Source organism: Aphanomyces astaci, assembly GCF_000520075.1.
Source record: "Aphanomyces astaci strain APO3 unplaced genomic scaffold supercont1.155, whole genome shotgun sequence".
NCBI classification, from domain to species: Eukaryota; Oomycota; class Saprolegniomycetes; order Saprolegniales; family Verrucalvaceae; genus Aphanomyces; species Aphanomyces astaci.
The window spans coordinates 7,801-24,541 of NW_009798418.1; the positions used below are offsets into that span (position 1 = coordinate 7,801).

The 16,741-nt window shown below is 52.3% G+C and overlaps 6 protein-coding genes across 6 annotated transcripts; 3 read left to right on the forward strand and 3 right to left on the reverse strand.

The window, feature by feature from the left end:
• Positions 1-138: 138 nt before the first annotated feature.
• H257_18326 (hypothetical protein) lies at positions 139-627 on the forward strand (the record flags this gene model as incomplete). The annotated part of the gene is made up of 1 exon (XM_009847362.1): positions 139-627. The coding sequence occupies one exon, from the start codon at positions 139-141 to the stop codon at positions 625-627; it is 489 nt and encodes a 162-aa protein (XP_009845664.1).
• A 519-nt stretch (positions 628-1,146) lies between these two features.
• H257_18327 (hypothetical protein) lies at positions 1,147-1,823 on the forward strand (the record flags this gene model as incomplete). The annotated part of the gene is made up of 2 exons (XM_009847363.1): positions 1,147-1,569; positions 1,614-1,823. The coding sequence occupies 2 exons, from the start codon at positions 1,147-1,149 to the stop codon at positions 1,821-1,823; spliced, it is 633 nt and encodes a 210-aa protein (XP_009845665.1).
• Positions 1,824-5,763: 3,940 nt separating this feature from the next.
• On the forward strand, positions 5,764-7,044 carry H257_18328 (hypothetical protein; the record flags this gene model as incomplete). Its single annotated transcript, XM_009847364.1, has 4 exons — positions 5,764-5,769; positions 6,078-6,266; positions 6,346-6,586; positions 6,638-7,044. The coding sequence occupies 4 exons, from the start codon at positions 5,764-5,766 to the stop codon at positions 7,042-7,044; spliced, it is 843 nt and encodes a 280-aa protein (XP_009845666.1).
• A 372-nt stretch (positions 7,045-7,416) lies between these two features.
• H257_18329 (hypothetical protein) lies at positions 7,417-9,843 on the reverse strand (the record flags this gene model as incomplete). Its single annotated transcript, XM_009847365.1, has 7 exons — positions 7,417-7,848; positions 8,085-8,516; positions 8,620-8,808; positions 8,874-8,981; positions 9,057-9,269; positions 9,359-9,571; positions 9,634-9,843. 7 exons carry the CDS (start codon positions 9,841-9,843, stop codon positions 7,417-7,419), a joined length of 1,797 nt encoding a protein of 598 aa, XP_009845667.1.
• A 762-nt stretch (positions 9,844-10,605) lies between these two features.
• Positions 10,606-10,887, reverse strand: H257_18330 (hypothetical protein; the record flags this gene model as incomplete). The annotated part of the gene is made up of 1 exon (XM_009847366.1): positions 10,606-10,887. The coding sequence occupies one exon, from the start codon at positions 10,885-10,887 to the stop codon at positions 10,606-10,608; it is 282 nt and encodes a 93-aa protein (XP_009845668.1).
• A 2,800-nt stretch (positions 10,888-13,687) lies between these two features.
• Positions 13,688-16,061, reverse strand: H257_18331 (hypothetical protein; the record flags this gene model as incomplete). Its single annotated transcript, XM_009847367.1, has 8 exons — positions 13,688-14,241; positions 14,291-14,322; positions 14,386-14,577; positions 14,761-14,888; positions 14,913-15,233; positions 15,318-15,416; positions 15,494-15,818; positions 15,976-16,061. The coding sequence occupies 8 exons, from the start codon at positions 16,059-16,061 to the stop codon at positions 13,688-13,690; spliced, it is 1,737 nt and encodes a 578-aa protein (XP_009845669.1).
• Between the last annotated feature and the right edge of the window lie 680 nt (positions 16,062-16,741).

Genomic DNA, 16,741 nt, shown 5'->3' on the forward strand with positions numbered 1-16,741 from the left:
ACCAAGCACCTCGGTCTCCCCGCCGACTTTTACGCCGACCCCAAGCGCTTGAAGCAACTTGCCGTCTTCTCACGCCCCGAACACATCTTGCCTAGGTATGGCGAGTTTGTGTACAAGACGCTGCTTCGCGCCAACGCCATGCAATATCTGTTCCAATATCGCTCCCCCCAGCCTACTTGTATTTTCTGCGGTTCGAACGAGACGTACCAACACTTTTTGTTCGCGTGCCGTTACGGCCTGTCCGTCTGGCACCACTTCAAGCGCATCCAACGAGCGCTGCAATGTCCGTTCCCGCGCAATGCGTTCGAGTTGTTTTTTGAGCTGCCCAAGCCCCAAGATGGTTACTACGTCCGTGGACTGTTGAAGATCTGGCCCATTGTCCGAGCCTGCGTGTACTATCAAATCTGGCTCCAACGCGCCGATCGAACGTTCCGACCCGACCTTACCCCCAAGACTCCCGTGGATACAGCGATCCATGCAGCCAACCTAATCAAGATGCACCTGCGGCTCCTACTTCGAGACTTGCCTCTCAAGAAAGGCTACTCCAAAGTGTTCAACGTTCTTCGAGCGCTGAGTGCTGACCCATGGTTGAAGCTGCATGTAATCCCTGATTCCGTCCACGCCTAGAACTCAGTCCACCCGACGGTGACAACCATATTCGAACAACTTCCCTCGCGCACTGTACCCAAAACACATATTTATACAGTACGAGGAAAATTAGTTAGTTCATTAGGGCCTTTGCTCAACTAATAAGGTAATAAAACTCAATTAACCATAATATAGCTCAGAGTCTTGTCCATGGTCGTCCTGGGTTCAGACTCCAGGGACTAAACAAGTTCAGCAAGCCTCCCATTAGGACACCAAGGCTAGTCACGGAACGTCCGAATTTTCCCCGCGACATTCTCCCACGCTTAAGTCCGACCTCCAGCGAGGACCAGTTGAATCGTATCAAGCCGTAACACACAAATCAAAATCCGCCCAACCCAATGGAGAAAGCTTCCGTCGGGCATACGCCTCCCCACACGGCACGCTCATCCGGTACAGGCTCGGCCGCACCCGCCCTCGGATGAGCCACATGGTGACACCAACCTTTGTAGCTCACACCGATCAAGTCGTCGCCCAAATAAAGTCGCTGCTCACCGACCCATGTTGATTCGGACCCCAACCCTGACCTTGTCGACCGGTCCGGAGCTCGGGGAGCATCTACGGGAACGTCGTCCTCAGGGCCTAGTCCGACCCCCAACCTCGAATACACCTTCCGGTGGCTGTTTGAAGCGTTGTCCGTGTCGGCCGTCAGCAATCAGGCCCTCCTGGACCGGACCGTGCGGATCGAGGCGGCACCCCGAGTCGTCCTTGGCCAGACTCCTACCGAACGGACCGCACACTATGCCGGCGGCCCTTCAGCGAGTAAATGAGGAGGTCGAGAGCCTTGGAGATGCACTGAAACAGGCCCGAGAGGAACGGGTGGCCGAAATGGCGCTCCGGGAGAAGGTCGAACAGGAACGGGATCAGGCCAACACCGAGCGCGACAACTGGAAGAGCGTGTCCGGGGACTCCGGACAGAACTCCGTACCTGTAAACTCAGAGCTGTCAATTTGAGCACCTACCGGGAGCAAGCACTCGCCGAAAAGGAACGAGTTTCCGATGATCTGGGATTCACCAAACAACGTCTGGCCGCTACTATGTCCGAAAAACGCCGGGTGTGGAAGTTACAGACAGCTGTGATCCAAGGGGAAGGCGAAGAGGTGGGGACACGACGGAACGCCAGGACTACGTCCTCCCTCGGGCCCGGGAGGGAAGGTGCAGCCCCGCTAGCCTCCTGAATCAGAAGAGTGCCGATACCGAGATCGACAACCTACACCAGGAACAGGAGGCCGAGACTGAGGCACCAACCAGCCGGGACGAATCAGGCAGCCGAGGATTAAATATTGCCAACATAAGAATTGCTGAGGACCCCATAAGAATTGCTGAGGACCACATAGGAATTGCTGAGAGCCACATAAGAATTGCTGAATCGCACATAGTTTCTGCTGAAGGGCACATGAGATTTGCTGAATTGAATATAGAGTATGTTACACAGCGAGATCCACTTCTGCAGACAGTGCGTTATGAGAATTTCTGGACACGTGTGACTATTAGCAATGTGATTGGTTATTAAACTCACATATGAAGGAAATCACGAAATACCTTAAACTTATAGACGGCCCTATGACCAACCACCGATTGATGGCATGAAGCGGAAGCGAATCAGGATGTAGTGTATATTATTACTGCGAGTAGCTATACGTATACATGGGACTAAACCTCGAACGATTGCTTCAGGCCTCGTGGCCTGGAGCAGTCGTGTGAACTGTACTGCATGCTACCAGACTCCCGCAGCAACTTTGCCGGACCTTTGCCGGACCCAGCCTACGCCACAAGCCGCCAAAGTTCCACGTATATCGTGCTTCGTGCTGCTTCTGTAAGACATCTTCTATAGTCGTGATTTATGTAGTGCCTAGAAATAGAATGAACCTTTTTTGTGGTACTAACGGATGGCTGAATGCGCAAGGGGATCGATTACTTACATACCCACGGACCCACTGAACAGTGTGTATGAGGTGGCAAATTGAAGAAGGACGACATTGAAATGTGTGGTTGGCCATAAAATATACTTGAAGTACTTGACGTACTAGTAATGTTAATTCAATCAAAACGCAGTATTTCTGGAAGATGATAGGGTTGAACAGGAGCATGTGGCCTCGTATATGTACAGTACTTCGAAGTACTAATGTAACTAGCCTTGCCTTGCAGATACCTTATTCACAACTAATAGAATGATAACGAGAGGAGCTGATACAGTATAGTAGAGGATTTGCCCGTCGTTGTTGCTCGCATCAACGACGGGCAAATCCATTTCTGCTAGTAAGGCAATACTCATTCGAGAGTCCTGAATCATGCCAGCAGTTGAGCTAGCAATTTGATGTAGCCCTTTGATATTCCTTTGTACTAGTATACGTTATGTATGTGCAATGTGACTTTGTGTGAAAGTTAAGAAGTAAAACGTACAGCTGTATGTGGAGCTCAACGTGTAAACGCTAGCAATTTGGGTTAGAGCCGTGGTGAATCTACATCAGAAAGTAGAGGTTTCATTCAGTCACTAAGCGCGTCTAGCTCATAGTGCATGTAAATCGCTAAAGCTGTATCGATTGCAACCCCTACATCGTTTATAACCCCCCACGGCATTATGTCCCCTCCACAACGAATCTGCTTGTGCGCCTTATCGACATGTGAAAGCACACAAGCACCATTAACGAGGTTAAAACCACCATTCACGACATCATGATTAGCTCATAGTGTATGTAGATCGCCAGAATAGTAGCGACTACAACTCCTGCACCTCCTCAGTCCTTATGTATCCCCCCTTCCCCTCACAATATTCGACTTGTAATATCACCCAAGCCAAATTGCCTAGCACACTCTAGCACGCTGTTTATTGTTCTCAACGCTCACTCGAATATACACTTAGTAGTGTCAAGGCTTTTTGGCCAAAATATGCTGTCCTCGTTTCGATAAGTTTAGGATAGTTCGATCGTTACATTGAAGATTAGTATACTCTTGGAGTAGCAAATTGTAAAAAACTACCTAACAGTTACTAAAAAAGTTACGTTAAGTTTCATGTGTGTTTCTGTGGTACGAAACCGTACAACTAACGTTCCCAAATGAACTTCACACTGATTTCCCTCTTCTTTGGAAACACCAGACTGTGCAAAATTCTGAGAGTGTATTCACTTAAAGAAGTATTTCGGAGTATAAATTATCACAAGAACACTTACGACCATTTGTTTATTACAAGTTTAGTTCAGACACGCGTTCGCTAAAAGCCGCCAGGTTAGAGTCAACAATACCGGTACGTTCCCAGCACTTCACAGCGGTCAACTGGGAAACACAGCGCCAAGCATCTCGAGCCCACCCCATGGCTACATCTAACGGAACATCGTAGAGTCTGTCTTGACGCCCGGCCATCACCATGTCGATCTGCTCCAAGGCATTCTGGAGCTGCCGCTGCTTCAGGTGCGCCTTGAATGACGCAATGATTCCCGCATCTTGCGGCTGCAGGTACGCAGTTGTATTCTTTGGCAGCATTTTGACATTCACGTTCGACAGCGCAGTGTCTTCGTCCAGTTTGTGGCATGGTGCATTGTCAACAAGCAGGAGGACCTTGCGGTCCTCCTCCACCATGCGCTCGTTCAGCGATTCCAGGTACGAATTGAAGATTTCGCTGTTCATCCATGCCTTCTTACTGGCTTGGTAGTCAAACCCAAGCTGCTCTCCACTCCGGCCGCCAAAGCAACGAGGGCGGATTGCAGACCCGATGAACAGCGGATCAACGGTATCAGTGCCTGTCGCGTTTATCGTAAGAGCCATTGTGATGCGCTTTTTTGACTTTTTTGTACCAGGTACTCGGTTGCGTGTGATGGAGCGATGCGGAGCCAAGCAGTAGAAGAACGATGTCTCGTCCATGTTGTATATGTCCTGGGGATTGTAACCACTTGTTTCTTGTAGTATCTGTTGGCGGCCCACACAAACAGCCTCAAGCGGCGTGGAAGCGGCTTCGCCATGTTGGATTTTGCTGGTGAGTCCATGCTTTCGTTGAAATTTGTGCAGCCAACCCTTCGAGTAGGATATTTGCCGCGATGCTGACACACCCAGTTGTTATGAGATTGTCATTGCTTGTTTCCGGATGAGTTCCCCGGTGATGCAGATGCCCAGTTCTTCGCAGCGGAGAACCCACGCCAGCGTTTGCGCTTCGACTTCGGGTAGTTTAACAGAACGATCGCATGTTCGTGCTTTGCTGTCGGCTCGTTGACTTTGAGTTTCGTTCCGCTTCATGACCTTACAGATGGCCGATTTTGTCCGAACGGAGTTTAGTTTAAATTGGTACGCTGCCCATTGGGCCAGCTCAGCATACGACTTGCTTGGATTGCGCACATGTTCTTGGTACAATTCAATCTTGTCGGCCAGAGTCATTCGCAGCTTCATCTTTCAAACGAAATTTCGTGTAAGTCCACACTACAGTGTAGTATTTGAATTTTTGAACAGCCTTCAATACTTAATAAATATTTGTTTATAGAAATTATGAGATTTGACCTGTTTCCAAAGAAGAGGGAAATCAGTACTTGCAATATTGTATACTTTCGCTGTAGGAAATTGTAAAATACTACCTGGCCGTGTCACAAACTGCGAGCAACTAAGTACAAAGCAACCAAGAGTAATTGATTCTCCATAATTATTCAGCTACTCGCGGGGTACACATATACTGTAGCTTGCATATCCTCCGCACACATACTACATACAGAACTGCCTCTGGCCAGCGCAACGAGCCATTGTGCTGCCACAAATTCACTCTACAGCCTGACTTATCAGTAAAATTGTTGTGGCCCCTTGGAGCCATTAATTTTGAGCACTTCCGGGGCACACATACACTTCACATATATATATTACATCACAGAGCTACCTCTGACCAGTTGAACGAGCTATTGTGCTGCCTCAGATTAATTCTCCAGCCTGAGTTATGGACATGTACAGTACGTTCATTCCTATCGTATGCACTTTTATTCTACTGTATCCCTTGCCACCATCGGCACACATATTCTTCACAGTGTGAAGTGTATATGTGTGAACTTCACACATATACTACATTAAAGCACTACCTATGACCAGTTTAACGAGCCATTGTGCTGCCTCAGATTCACTCTACAGCCTGAGTTATGGACATGGAACATGGACGTTCATTCCTATCGTATGCACTTTTATTCTACTGTATCCCTTGCCACCATCCGATTATTGATCACCCCGGACTACGAAGTGTGCGTACCAGCGATTCAGATGTAATGCAATTCCCTTTTTAAGTACCTTAATGCGCAGCCGCATCACTCGAGATTCTACCTCACCACATGAGTTGACAGGTGGCGTCTGTTCTGTGGTTTTCAGCAAAATTTATGTGGCAGGAATGTGAACTCTCAGGCAGGAGTTTCAGGCAGCCTCCTCTGCTTATGCTCGGGTCCGAACGCAGCAGCGTTGTGTGGCTCCCGTAGCCCCAGCGGCGGCTCCAGCCGCTAGAGCGCAAGCCGCACAGCCTCCGGAGGTCGTGGCTTTGTTTGGGCAAAGTCGGGGGACTCCAGACTCGGCTTCGCGAAGATCAGGATGAGGCGAAAAAGTACAAAGAGTTGTCGACTCGGGTAGAAAACGCCATTCAAGCCCAGTTATCCTCAATGGCGGATCAAGTACGCGAGCTGGACCGACAACAGCGGTCGCACCAGGAGGAAGTCGCAAAGGTCGAAGAAAGGAACCAGGTCGAAGTAGCAGCCCACGTCCAGGGCCCTGGCGACCGTTACGCTGCGATTCCCGGACGTCGTTCCCGCCTTCTGGGACTGGGTCAGTGCGCACTTCCGCGTGACGAGTGGGCCGGTGTTTGACTTGCTTCTAGAGGCGTGTGTCCGGGACGACCCAGCCCGCTTTGAAGGCAACTGTGAGAACATTTCCGGTATTCGCCTTCCTGACACGACAACCCCCGTCCACACGCACACGGGACCGAATCTCCGGGGTGTTGTATGATAATTGGTCCGCGGTCCTGGCCCGGGACAAAAGGTCACAGAGCCCGGCTGTCCCAACCCTTTCGACCCCGACCTCGCAATCAGGAGCGGCGCCATACCAGGGGTCTCCCGGGCCAACCAGCAAGATGATTTTGGTCACGGGTGCGTCGTCCGGGGCCGCAGATGCTTCGGTCTCAAGAAAATCGGGCTCGTCTACGACCCCCGGGACTACCGGTACGGAATCCGCGGACGCGGCTTTGAGCCTCGGCTCAACGTAGGGGCTTCGGAGAGAGCCTCAGGTGCGGTCCAGACCACAAGGACTTCGGGTAAGACCTCTCCTGGGCCCGGAGGACCTCGAGCAGTGTCCCAACAAATCTTCCAGGTGCCCAGGTGTCGACTCCGCCTTCGAAACGTCCCTCCCCGGTACGTCGATGCAGTTGACGAAAAAGGCCCGACGTTCCGACCCTGATGCAGTGGAACCCCTCGGTGCCTCCTTACAACCCCCGGTCGATTCGGCGTATGCCGCCGTGGTCGCGAGGAGCCCCTGGGAACGGTACTCGACGACTCTGGTGTCGTTCGTTCCGCTTTCATGGCATCCCAGAAAGGGAGAACTGGACCGTGCCATCCGGTCGTTTTGTGAGAAGTACGCACACTCGATTTGGAACCGTTCGTTTATGACGTCCTCCGGCGCGGCCGAACGCGTGGTCGAGGCTCTCATGGGATCTTTGTTGGGGAGCCTGTTCCGCGTAGTCCTGGCGTACGGGGTCCAACTGCTGCGATTCCTTTGCTACCCGCACTCCTACTGGCGAAATTCCTCCGAGAGGGAGTGTCCTTTCGAAATCTAATCACCTTGCACGGCGGTCAGACGGTAGCTATTACGTCCAGACTCAAGGTCCTGAGTGATGGCCAGTCGTGCCTTTCTTAGGTCGTTCGAAACCATTCGCTCCCCCGTTTGCATGGCTGGACATTGCGCGCTAAACTCTTGAATCGTTTTTCTCCCGGGAACCTGGCGGGTGTTGGGGGGGTCTGTACTCGCGAGGTCATCTCGTCTGCCATCGGATGGATGATCCAGGAGGCCATCTCGGCTCGGGACGCAGGAAATGTCGGCGGGGTGTATCCGTTCATCGTGGGCTCGCATTCGCATCCCCCAGTCGGTTTTAGTGGGCACGCGGTCTGAGGCCTCCCCAGGGCCTGACTCCTGGCTCTGGCTCTCCCGATCCGCCACTTTCCGTTCGGAAGGCTCCACTAGGGATTCCCACTTTGCCAGCGCCCCCTTCGGCCACAAACCCCGTCGTCTTGGACAATTCCTCCGAAGGCTCCCGTACCGATGCCGATTAAGTCTCCCGACTGGACATATAGTTTTTTTTTGTAAATGCATTCCATATAACGTGCAATGTCGTTTGTCCCGGGGATTTTCCCCGGGCCTGGCGACTCCCGGGTGGTCGACTAGTATTCCCCGACTTCGGCCTCCACGTCCAACTCGGCGAGTCAGGGGCTTTGGCGCAGTACTGGGAGTCCCTGCTGTGTCCGGGACTCATTCTCGTATTCGGTGATGAACGAATTATAATCGACCAGGCGCGATCGCCGTGTCCAGTGGGTCGTATCGTCAGCGTGTTGCACCAAGTACTCCACTTCCCGGGCGTCGTCGTGTCGCTTGTCCAGTATGCGGAGGACCGGGGAATGAGAGTTCGCGTACGCCACGTATCCTTCAGGGAAGTCAACCCGTTCCACAAAGCTCGATCGAGGCAGTAAGTCGTCTTCCAGGACCGTGTCATCACTTGCGGTCCCTGATTCTGCGGGTCCCGTGTACCGTTCCGGGACCTCGTCATTGAAGGGTTGGGTCCAGTATCCGTGAAATGCTTTCAGGCGATCGACGTTGATGGGTTCACTCTCCGATTCGGGTGGGACGGCAGGTAGATCCGGTACGTGTTGTCGCCCTCCCTGTTTGGAGTACACCCGGTATGGATCGTGTCAATGGTAAGCCAGCTTCTGGACCCAGAGGTCCTCAGGGTTCCGGGACTTATGGAAGTGTTGGTATACATACCCATACGGAACCAGGTTCATGTGCGGGTTTCGTAGTGGGGGATTTTAACACAACACGCCGGTACAATACGCCTTCCTTCACAGAGTAATGTTCGGAGGTTCGGGAGACCAGTCGCATCAACCAAGGGTCCAGCGGGAGCGCGTTTTCTTCCAGATACGCTTTCATGGCCGTCCCAAATGGGTCCCTTGCCTGTTCACGCCGGAGTACCGCGTCTGGGAGCGTGTAGGTGTCGTCTTGATAAGGATGTAGCTCACCGGGTGAGGCCCGGAGGGTCCGGGGCTGGTCTCCCGTTCCTCGGGTCGCCCTTCCTTGGGGGGTTCTTTGCCAGGAGGGTAGGGAGCCGGATTCTCAGCCGCGGTCGCCTAGGAATGGCTCCGTGTTACGGCTCCGACCACTCCTTTAGCGATTGCACACACTCGTGGCCCACCCGTCTGTACTGGGAGAGTTTGGAATTCTTCCGCTTCCGGCTCCCATCGTAGAGCGACGGCTCCGGGGCCTCCCTTCATGTCCTCCTGCGTTTCGAGGGGTAGTCGGGACAAGCCATCCGCACACCCCATGAAGGCCCCGGGCCGGTGGATCACCGTGAAATCCAGGCTTTGGAGGTGTACTGCCCACCGGGCCAACTGTCCGTTCCCGGACTTCGATCCGGTCTTGTATAGCCAAACAAAGCTGCATGGTCCGTATACACCGTGAAATGTCGCCTATCGATGTAACGCCGGAATTTGCCAGTGGCCCATACCAATCCATAGCATTCGATCTCAGAGACTTCATCTTTCTTGGAGATCCATTTCTGCTGAGTCGCATCTAGCGCTTGGCTCGTGTAGGCTATTACTCGGTGTCTCCCTCTCTGTTCCTGCATCAAGACTGCCCCTAGGGCGATTGGACAGGCGTCCACCAGGATTGTGAACGGGAGATCAAAGTCCGGGTACGCCAAGATCAGAGGGCTGGTCAGCTGTCTTTTAAGGTATCCAGGGCCTGTTGACATTCGGAGGACCACTGGAAGGTATCGAACACCTTAAGTTGTTCCAGGGGTCGGGAGATGGTAGCGTATCCCTTGATGAATCTTCGGAAGTACCCTGCCAGCCCCAGGAAGGACCGCACCTGAGCCACGTTTCGCAGGGGTTTGATTCTCAGGACGGCCTTGACCTTCTCTGGGTTCGGAAGGATTCCTCCCGGAGTTATCGTATGCCCGACCCTGTCCCGTCCCCACTGGCACTTGGACATCTTCAGTTTAAATCCGGCGTCCTGGAGGCAGGTCAGGACTGTTGAATCCGGACTAGGTGAGTTCCGAAATCTTCGCTGAAGATGATTACGTCGTTCAGGTAGACCAGACATATACGCCTAGTCTTGGAGCACTCCCTCCATCAAGCGCTCGAATTGCAGGACCGCGTTGCACAGTCCAAACGGCATCACCAGCCATTCGTACAGGCCAAATTTGCACGTGAAGGCCGTCTTCTGGATACTATTCTCGGCCATCCTGACATTCCAGTACCCCGAGGCCACATCCATCGTTGTAAAGTACTTGCATTTTCCGAGGACGTCCAGGAGGATGTCGTCCACTCGGGGCATGGGGTAGCAGTCTTTGACAGTCACATCGTTGAGCTTCCGGTAGTCGATGCAGAAACGTATAGAGCAGTCTGGTTTTCGAATCATCAACACCGGACTCGCCCAGGGACTGGAGGACTTCCGGATCAATACCAGCTCCAGGTACTGACGAATCTCGGCTTCCATGATCTCTCCTTCCTTTTGGATAACTTAATGGGGCTGGCATATGCCGTATTGATATGGCACTTCACCAGGTCTGTCTGTCCCGGAGCCTTCGAGTGGTCATGAACAGGTTAAAACGCAAGAGTAGTTTCCGAAGCAGCTCTTTCTGTGGCGGGTTGAGACTGGAGTCCTTCCAGTCGATCGGGACCTCGTCCTTGCTTTTCTGGAGTGCTGCACATACTCCTCCCGGGTGTACGTCGCCTTCCGGGCATTCTTTTGTCATTTCACATGTCGGCTCGCACTCCGAGGCGAGTGCTGGTCCGTGCCGTCCACCGTCTCAAGGTTTTGTATGGTGGTGGGTACCGGGGTCCCCATGGCCATGACATCGGCAGGTCGGATCTCGACAACCGAATCGGTCGGATTCCGGAGTTGGATCCAGACACCGTTGGCCCGGCTACGGTTGAGGGATCGAGCGACCTGTAGCGGGAATGCACGTTGCAGTTGTTCGACGAGGACCAGGTGTCCGTCCGGGACTGGATTGGAGAGCAAACAACAGATCATGTGACGAGAGCGGGAGTTCACATTCTTGCCACATAAATTTTGCTGAAAACCACAGAACAGACGCCACCTGTCAACTCATGTGGTGAGGTGGAATCTCGAGTGATGCGGCTGTGCATCAAGGTACTTAAAAAGGGAATTGTATTACACTTGAATTGTCAACTCATGTGGTGAGGTAGAATCTCGGTGATGCGACTGCGCATTAAGGTACTTAATATTACATCTGAATTGTTGGCATACACTGCGTAGCCCGGGGTAATCAACAATCGGATGGTGGCAAGGGATACAGTACAGTGATCCCTCAACGTTTGCTCCCTGGTATAAATTTATACACCGTTAAATTTTATTCGATATTAATTTACTAGGGGCCTTATGACATGCATGCATCGTTTGAAAATTCAAAATTGAGGAGCCAAACACCTCACATTGACAACTACACACACAAAGACATTTGAGAGCATGCAAAACAAGCGCAAGTAAAGCAAGCGGTATACAATTCACGACAAGAACTCGATTAGAGAGTACTGCGTTCAAGAGCCACTACAAGCTTCGTGAAATCGATCATGTTGTAGACATGAGAACCAAGAAACTTGTACGCCGTGGACATGCTCACGGCAACGCGTTGGTCGGTTTCCGCCTGGAATTGCGTCACAGCGAGAGTGAACTTTACCTCAAATTTACTTCTGAATAGACCTCGTTAGTGTCAAGCGTGTTTGTTCCAAGCCTGGAGCGACAACAATAACTCAGACTGTAGAGTGAATCTGAGGCAGCACAATAGCTCGTTCAACTGGTCAGAGGTAGCTCTGTAATATAATATATATGTGAAGTGTATGTGTGCCCCGGAAGTGCTCAAAATGAATGGCTCCAAGGGGCCACAAGAATTATGCCGATAACTCAGGCTGTAGAGTGAATCTGTGGCAGCACAATGGCTCGTTGCGCTGACCAGAGGCAGCTCTGTATGTAGTATGTGTGCGGAGGATATGCGTGCCGGAAGTAAGCAAGCTACAGTATATGTGTACCCCGCGAGTAGCTGAATAATTATGGAGAATCAATTACTCTTGGTTGCTTTGTACTTACATGTTACATGTTAGTTGCTCGCAGTTTGTGAAACGCCCAGGTAGTATTTTATAATTTGCTACAGCGAAAGTATACAATACTGTATTGCAATACAGTGTAGTATGAAGTTCATTTGGGAACGTTGGTTGTACGGTTTTGTACCACAAAAACCCACATGAAACTTAACGTAACTTTTTTAGTAACTGTTAGGTAGTTTTTTACAATTTGCTACTCCAAGAGTATACTAATCTTCAATGTAACGATCGAACTATCCTAAACTTATCGAAACGAGGACAGCATATTTTGGCCAAAAAGCCTTGACACTACTAAGTGTATATTCGAGTGAGCGTTGAGAACAATAAACAGCGTGCTAGAGTGTGCTAGGCAATTTGGCTTGGGTGATATTACAAGTCGAATATTGTGAGGTGGGATACATAAGGGCTGAGGAGGTGCAGGAGTTGTAGTCGCTAGTATTCTGGCGATCTACATACACTATAAGCTAGTCATGATGTCGTGAATGGTGGCTCTAACCTCGTAGAATGGTGCTTGTGTGCTTTCACATGTCGATAAGACAAGCAGAAGCGTTGTGGAGGGGACATAATGCCGTGGGGGGTTGGTTATAAACGATGTAGGGGTTGCAATCGATACAGCTTTAGCGATTTACATGCACTATGAGCTAGACGCGCTTAGTGACTGAATGAAACCTCTACTTTCTGATGTAGATTCACCACGGCTCTTACCCAAATTGCTAGCGTTTACACGAATAACTTGTCGTTGAGCTCCACACACAGCTGTACGTTTTACTTTTAACTTTCACACAAAGTCACATTGCACACACATAACGCATACTAGTACAAAGGAATATCAAAGGGCTACATCAAATTGCTAGCTCAACTGCTGGCATGATTCAGGACTCTCGAATGAGTCTTGCCTTAGTACCACAAAAAAGGTTCATTCTATTTCTAGGCACTACATAAATCACGGCTATAGAAAATGTCTTACAGAAGCAGCACGAAGCACAATATACAATATACGTGGAATTTTGGCGGCTTGTGGCATAGGCTGGTTGCTGTGGGAGTCTGGTAGCATGCAGTACAGTTCACACGACTGCTCCAGGCCACGAGGCCTGAAGCAATCGTTCGAGGTTTAGTCCCATGTATACGTATAGCTACTCGCAGCAATATACACTACATCCTGATTCGCTTCCGCTTCATGTCATCAATCGGTGGGTTGGTCATAGGGCCGTCTATAAGTTTAAGGTATTTCGTGATTTCCTTCATATGTGAGTTTAATAACCAATCACATTGCTAATAGTCACACGTGTCCAGAAATTCTCATAACGCACTGTCTGCAGAAGTGGATCTCGCTGTGTAACGTACTCTATATTCAATTCAGCAAATCTCATGTGTCCATCAGCAGAAACTATGTGCGATTCAGCAATCCTTATGTGGCTCTCAGCAATTCCTATGTGGTCCTCAGCAATTCTTATGTGGCAATATTTTATCCTCCGAGAGCGGCTCCGTAGGCGAACGGTTTTCGATGCCGTCAGGGTGAGGTGGTCCCGGGCCGTCGTGGTAGTTGTCGGCCGTCCTGTACCCGGGTCTGCCCCCGTGGTTGGTTGGTGTCCTCGTCCTCCCGGCGGAGATGCGCTACTGTTCGGTCCTGTCTGGAGAGGTCATCCTCTCCCGGGGTGATAAACGGGAGGGTCACTCGGTTGCCCTCGAAACATACTTGGTCCCGTTTGAAGTCAACGAGCATGCAACTTCCGGAGGAGATTGACTCCCAAGATGCACGGGGTGACTGAGTCTTCCAGAACCCAGACCGGGAACGTTGTAGATATACCGGCCAAGGTAATGCTGCAGTGTCGAAACCCCAGAGTCGAAATGCCGGCGTTCGCAGCTGAAACTAGACCGTACGACGGGGTACGGAGAGAAGGGCGGCCCAGGAGCATCCAAAATTCCTGGCTAATGACCGTAACCGATGCACCCGTGTCTACCAAAGCTTGTGTGCTATGCCCATCGATGGTGGCCAGAACAAGTGGTGCCAGGGATCCGGTCATGACGCCACACAACGGATACGGATCGCGGGTCCGGGAGTGAAGGAGGGCCGTGAACCCGGACTCGTCAAGGCCCTGGAACGGCCAATCCATGGACCGAACAGTCTCCCGAACCTCCAAATCCGCTACTTCAAGACATGTAGAGTCCTCCCGGACCCTCGGGTCGTGTCGCCTGTCCGGAGCCTCGGTTTCGTGCAAGTGTGGGGGAATGCCCGGGTCGATCACGACACTCCCAGAGTCGAGTCCTTCGGTTGCAAGGTAACGTCGCCTAGAGGTCAGAGTTCGACGACGTACCCTCCAGATGCGTGAGTGCAGTCGGGTAGCTTCTAAGTCCCGGAGGGGTAGCGTCAGTTGTACCCCGAGGTCCGGTATATAGAACGCAACCGCACCCTCCATCGAGACCCTTTTCTTTGGGCGAGCCTGACGTCTGCAGAGGGGGCGAGGAGTCCGATAGCCGCCAGGACTCCTGAGGCGGTCCCCTGGAGGTCTGGAGAAGGGCCAATACCAGCAAGCTCTGCCGCTCCAATACCGTTCCGGAACATCCGAGACGACTGAGTGTCAGCCACCATGGCCACTCGTTCCTGCTCGAAGTTCCGATTTGCAGTGTGGGCCTCTTCGCACGTGTTAAGGGTTGTCGAGAACCAGTCCAATCACCTTTCAGGGTCGTCGATATCCAGCGGGGAGTTGAATAGTATATTATCGGCCTCCGTCAGCGGTAGTTTGAGCGCCGTAGTCACCACCCGGACGATGTCGGGATGGGTTACGTCCTTTCATTGTGAGCGAGCGCCTTCAATTGTAGTTCCAGATCCGCGGGCGAGAGCGGGTAGAGCCGTTCTTTGATATCCACATGTCGAGAGTCGGGAAGTCCGGTCATATCGCCCCGGGAGATCGCCTAAATCTGGGCCGCAGTGAATACCGGGGTGATATCCGAGTCCGGACGGAGGTCTTCCAGTTTCGAATACCCAGTCCGGGTGCTCCCAACGGTTACAGCACTAATAGTCCCGGCCCCCGAACACGCCATAACTGGGCCCGGGCTACCTAGCACCGGGTTCATTGAGTCTCGAGAAGGTGCTCCTGGCTCCCGAGCGTCACTTGTCTCTTCGGGGAAGGTGGCCAATGTGCCCCGGACCCGAGGCTGGGTCCGGGACAGGTGCCAGAGAATCTCTGTCAGGCAACGCACTAGCGTCGCGGGTGTTCGGTTCAGTTTGTCGACACGAACTTTCTTGTTTTGAGGGTTCTAAATAAATGCCCTTCTCTTCATCGCAGGGTTATGACTACACCCCCTTCGATTCCTTCTCGTTGCTCCCGTCCGTTTGTCGACGCGAGTCACCCCCGGGGCTGTGTCCTGTGTATACGCCCGTGGTCCCGGAGATCTCTTCAATTGTCTCGTTTCTTCCAGGCGCCTCATCGCAGCCTCTTCCTACGTATGTCTGTCGCCGTAAGGTCGGTCTCCTTCGTTCCCGGAACTCCAATGATATCGCCTTCTTCTGTTCTCACGGTGCTGTCTTCCGGGAGAGGTACGGGGCGCGGTTGCGCACCTGGCCCGTGCCTCTCGTCGAAGGGAGGTAGCATCATGGCTTCTGTCTGTAACTTGTCTTCAGCCTGTATCCCGCCCTCTTGTAGCATGCACGCAGAGCCCGGGACTCTGTTCCTTTGCGAGGGTTGACTCGCCCTGCCATTCTTCGTATTGCCGCCCAGCCCCGGAGCAGTCCGGGGTTCGATTGTCGCCGAGTACCGTACCACCCCGGGGGAGGTATCGTCCATCTTGTCTGAGTCTTGGGATCCTTCCTTATCCTCCGGAGAGGGCGAGGATATCCCAGGGCTACGTGTACTTTGTTTGTTATCATCTTCGGAGGTCATTTATAATCTCGCGGTCAGTGCCACGCCACATCCGGCGGCTTGGTTCCGACCGTTGTCCTCATTGTATATCGGAGTCGGGGCTGCCTTCTGTGGATTATTGCTTGTTGTCCGACATATACCAGGATTGCAATGCAGCCACGACGTGGGCCGGCATAGTGCTCTGCTTGGACGCGTTCAACGGACAACCCCAGCTCAAATGGTCCATCTTCCCACAGGTGTAACAGGTTGCATTTCCTCCTCGTCCCGTTCGGGTTTGTCCCGGACCCCGACCTCCGTTGTCCCGGGACAGGCTGCACTCCGATAGTGCGTGACCTTTGGAGCGGCACCGAGTACAGAACCACGACAACCGAGGATACTGTTCACGAGAGTGCCTCGCATGGTACACCTCCCGCAAATGACCTCACCCGACTTAGTTCGTCGTCCGGATCCATGCAGATACGGGGCTCTACCGGGTTGTTCCCTGCCGGGTTGTCCGTAAAGATCATGGCGACGACATCTTGGATGGAGGAAAACTAGTCGTTGTTAGAGGTAGTCAAGCTCGTCATGTCCCGTTGAAGTCGTGAGATGGAGGCCTGGAGCTCCTGGAGATTTCTATTGGGCGTCGAAGAGGACTGAGTCTGGGACGTGTTCCGAGCGGACCTAGTCGGCGTCGACGGAGCAACCGGTGTCGTCCGGGGGGGCGATCGGAAACCATCCGTTCGTCTGTTGATGTCCACATCTCGCTGAATCAGGTAGTCCAGGCTGATTTCGATAGTCTCAGGTCAAACAGAGGCTCCCCGGAGGCACGTGGCCACTTCCGCATCGCTATATCCATTGATCATAATAACCACGGCCCTATTGGCCTGCAACCCAGCCTCCCGGGAGGCGTCCGCGATCCGCCACGCA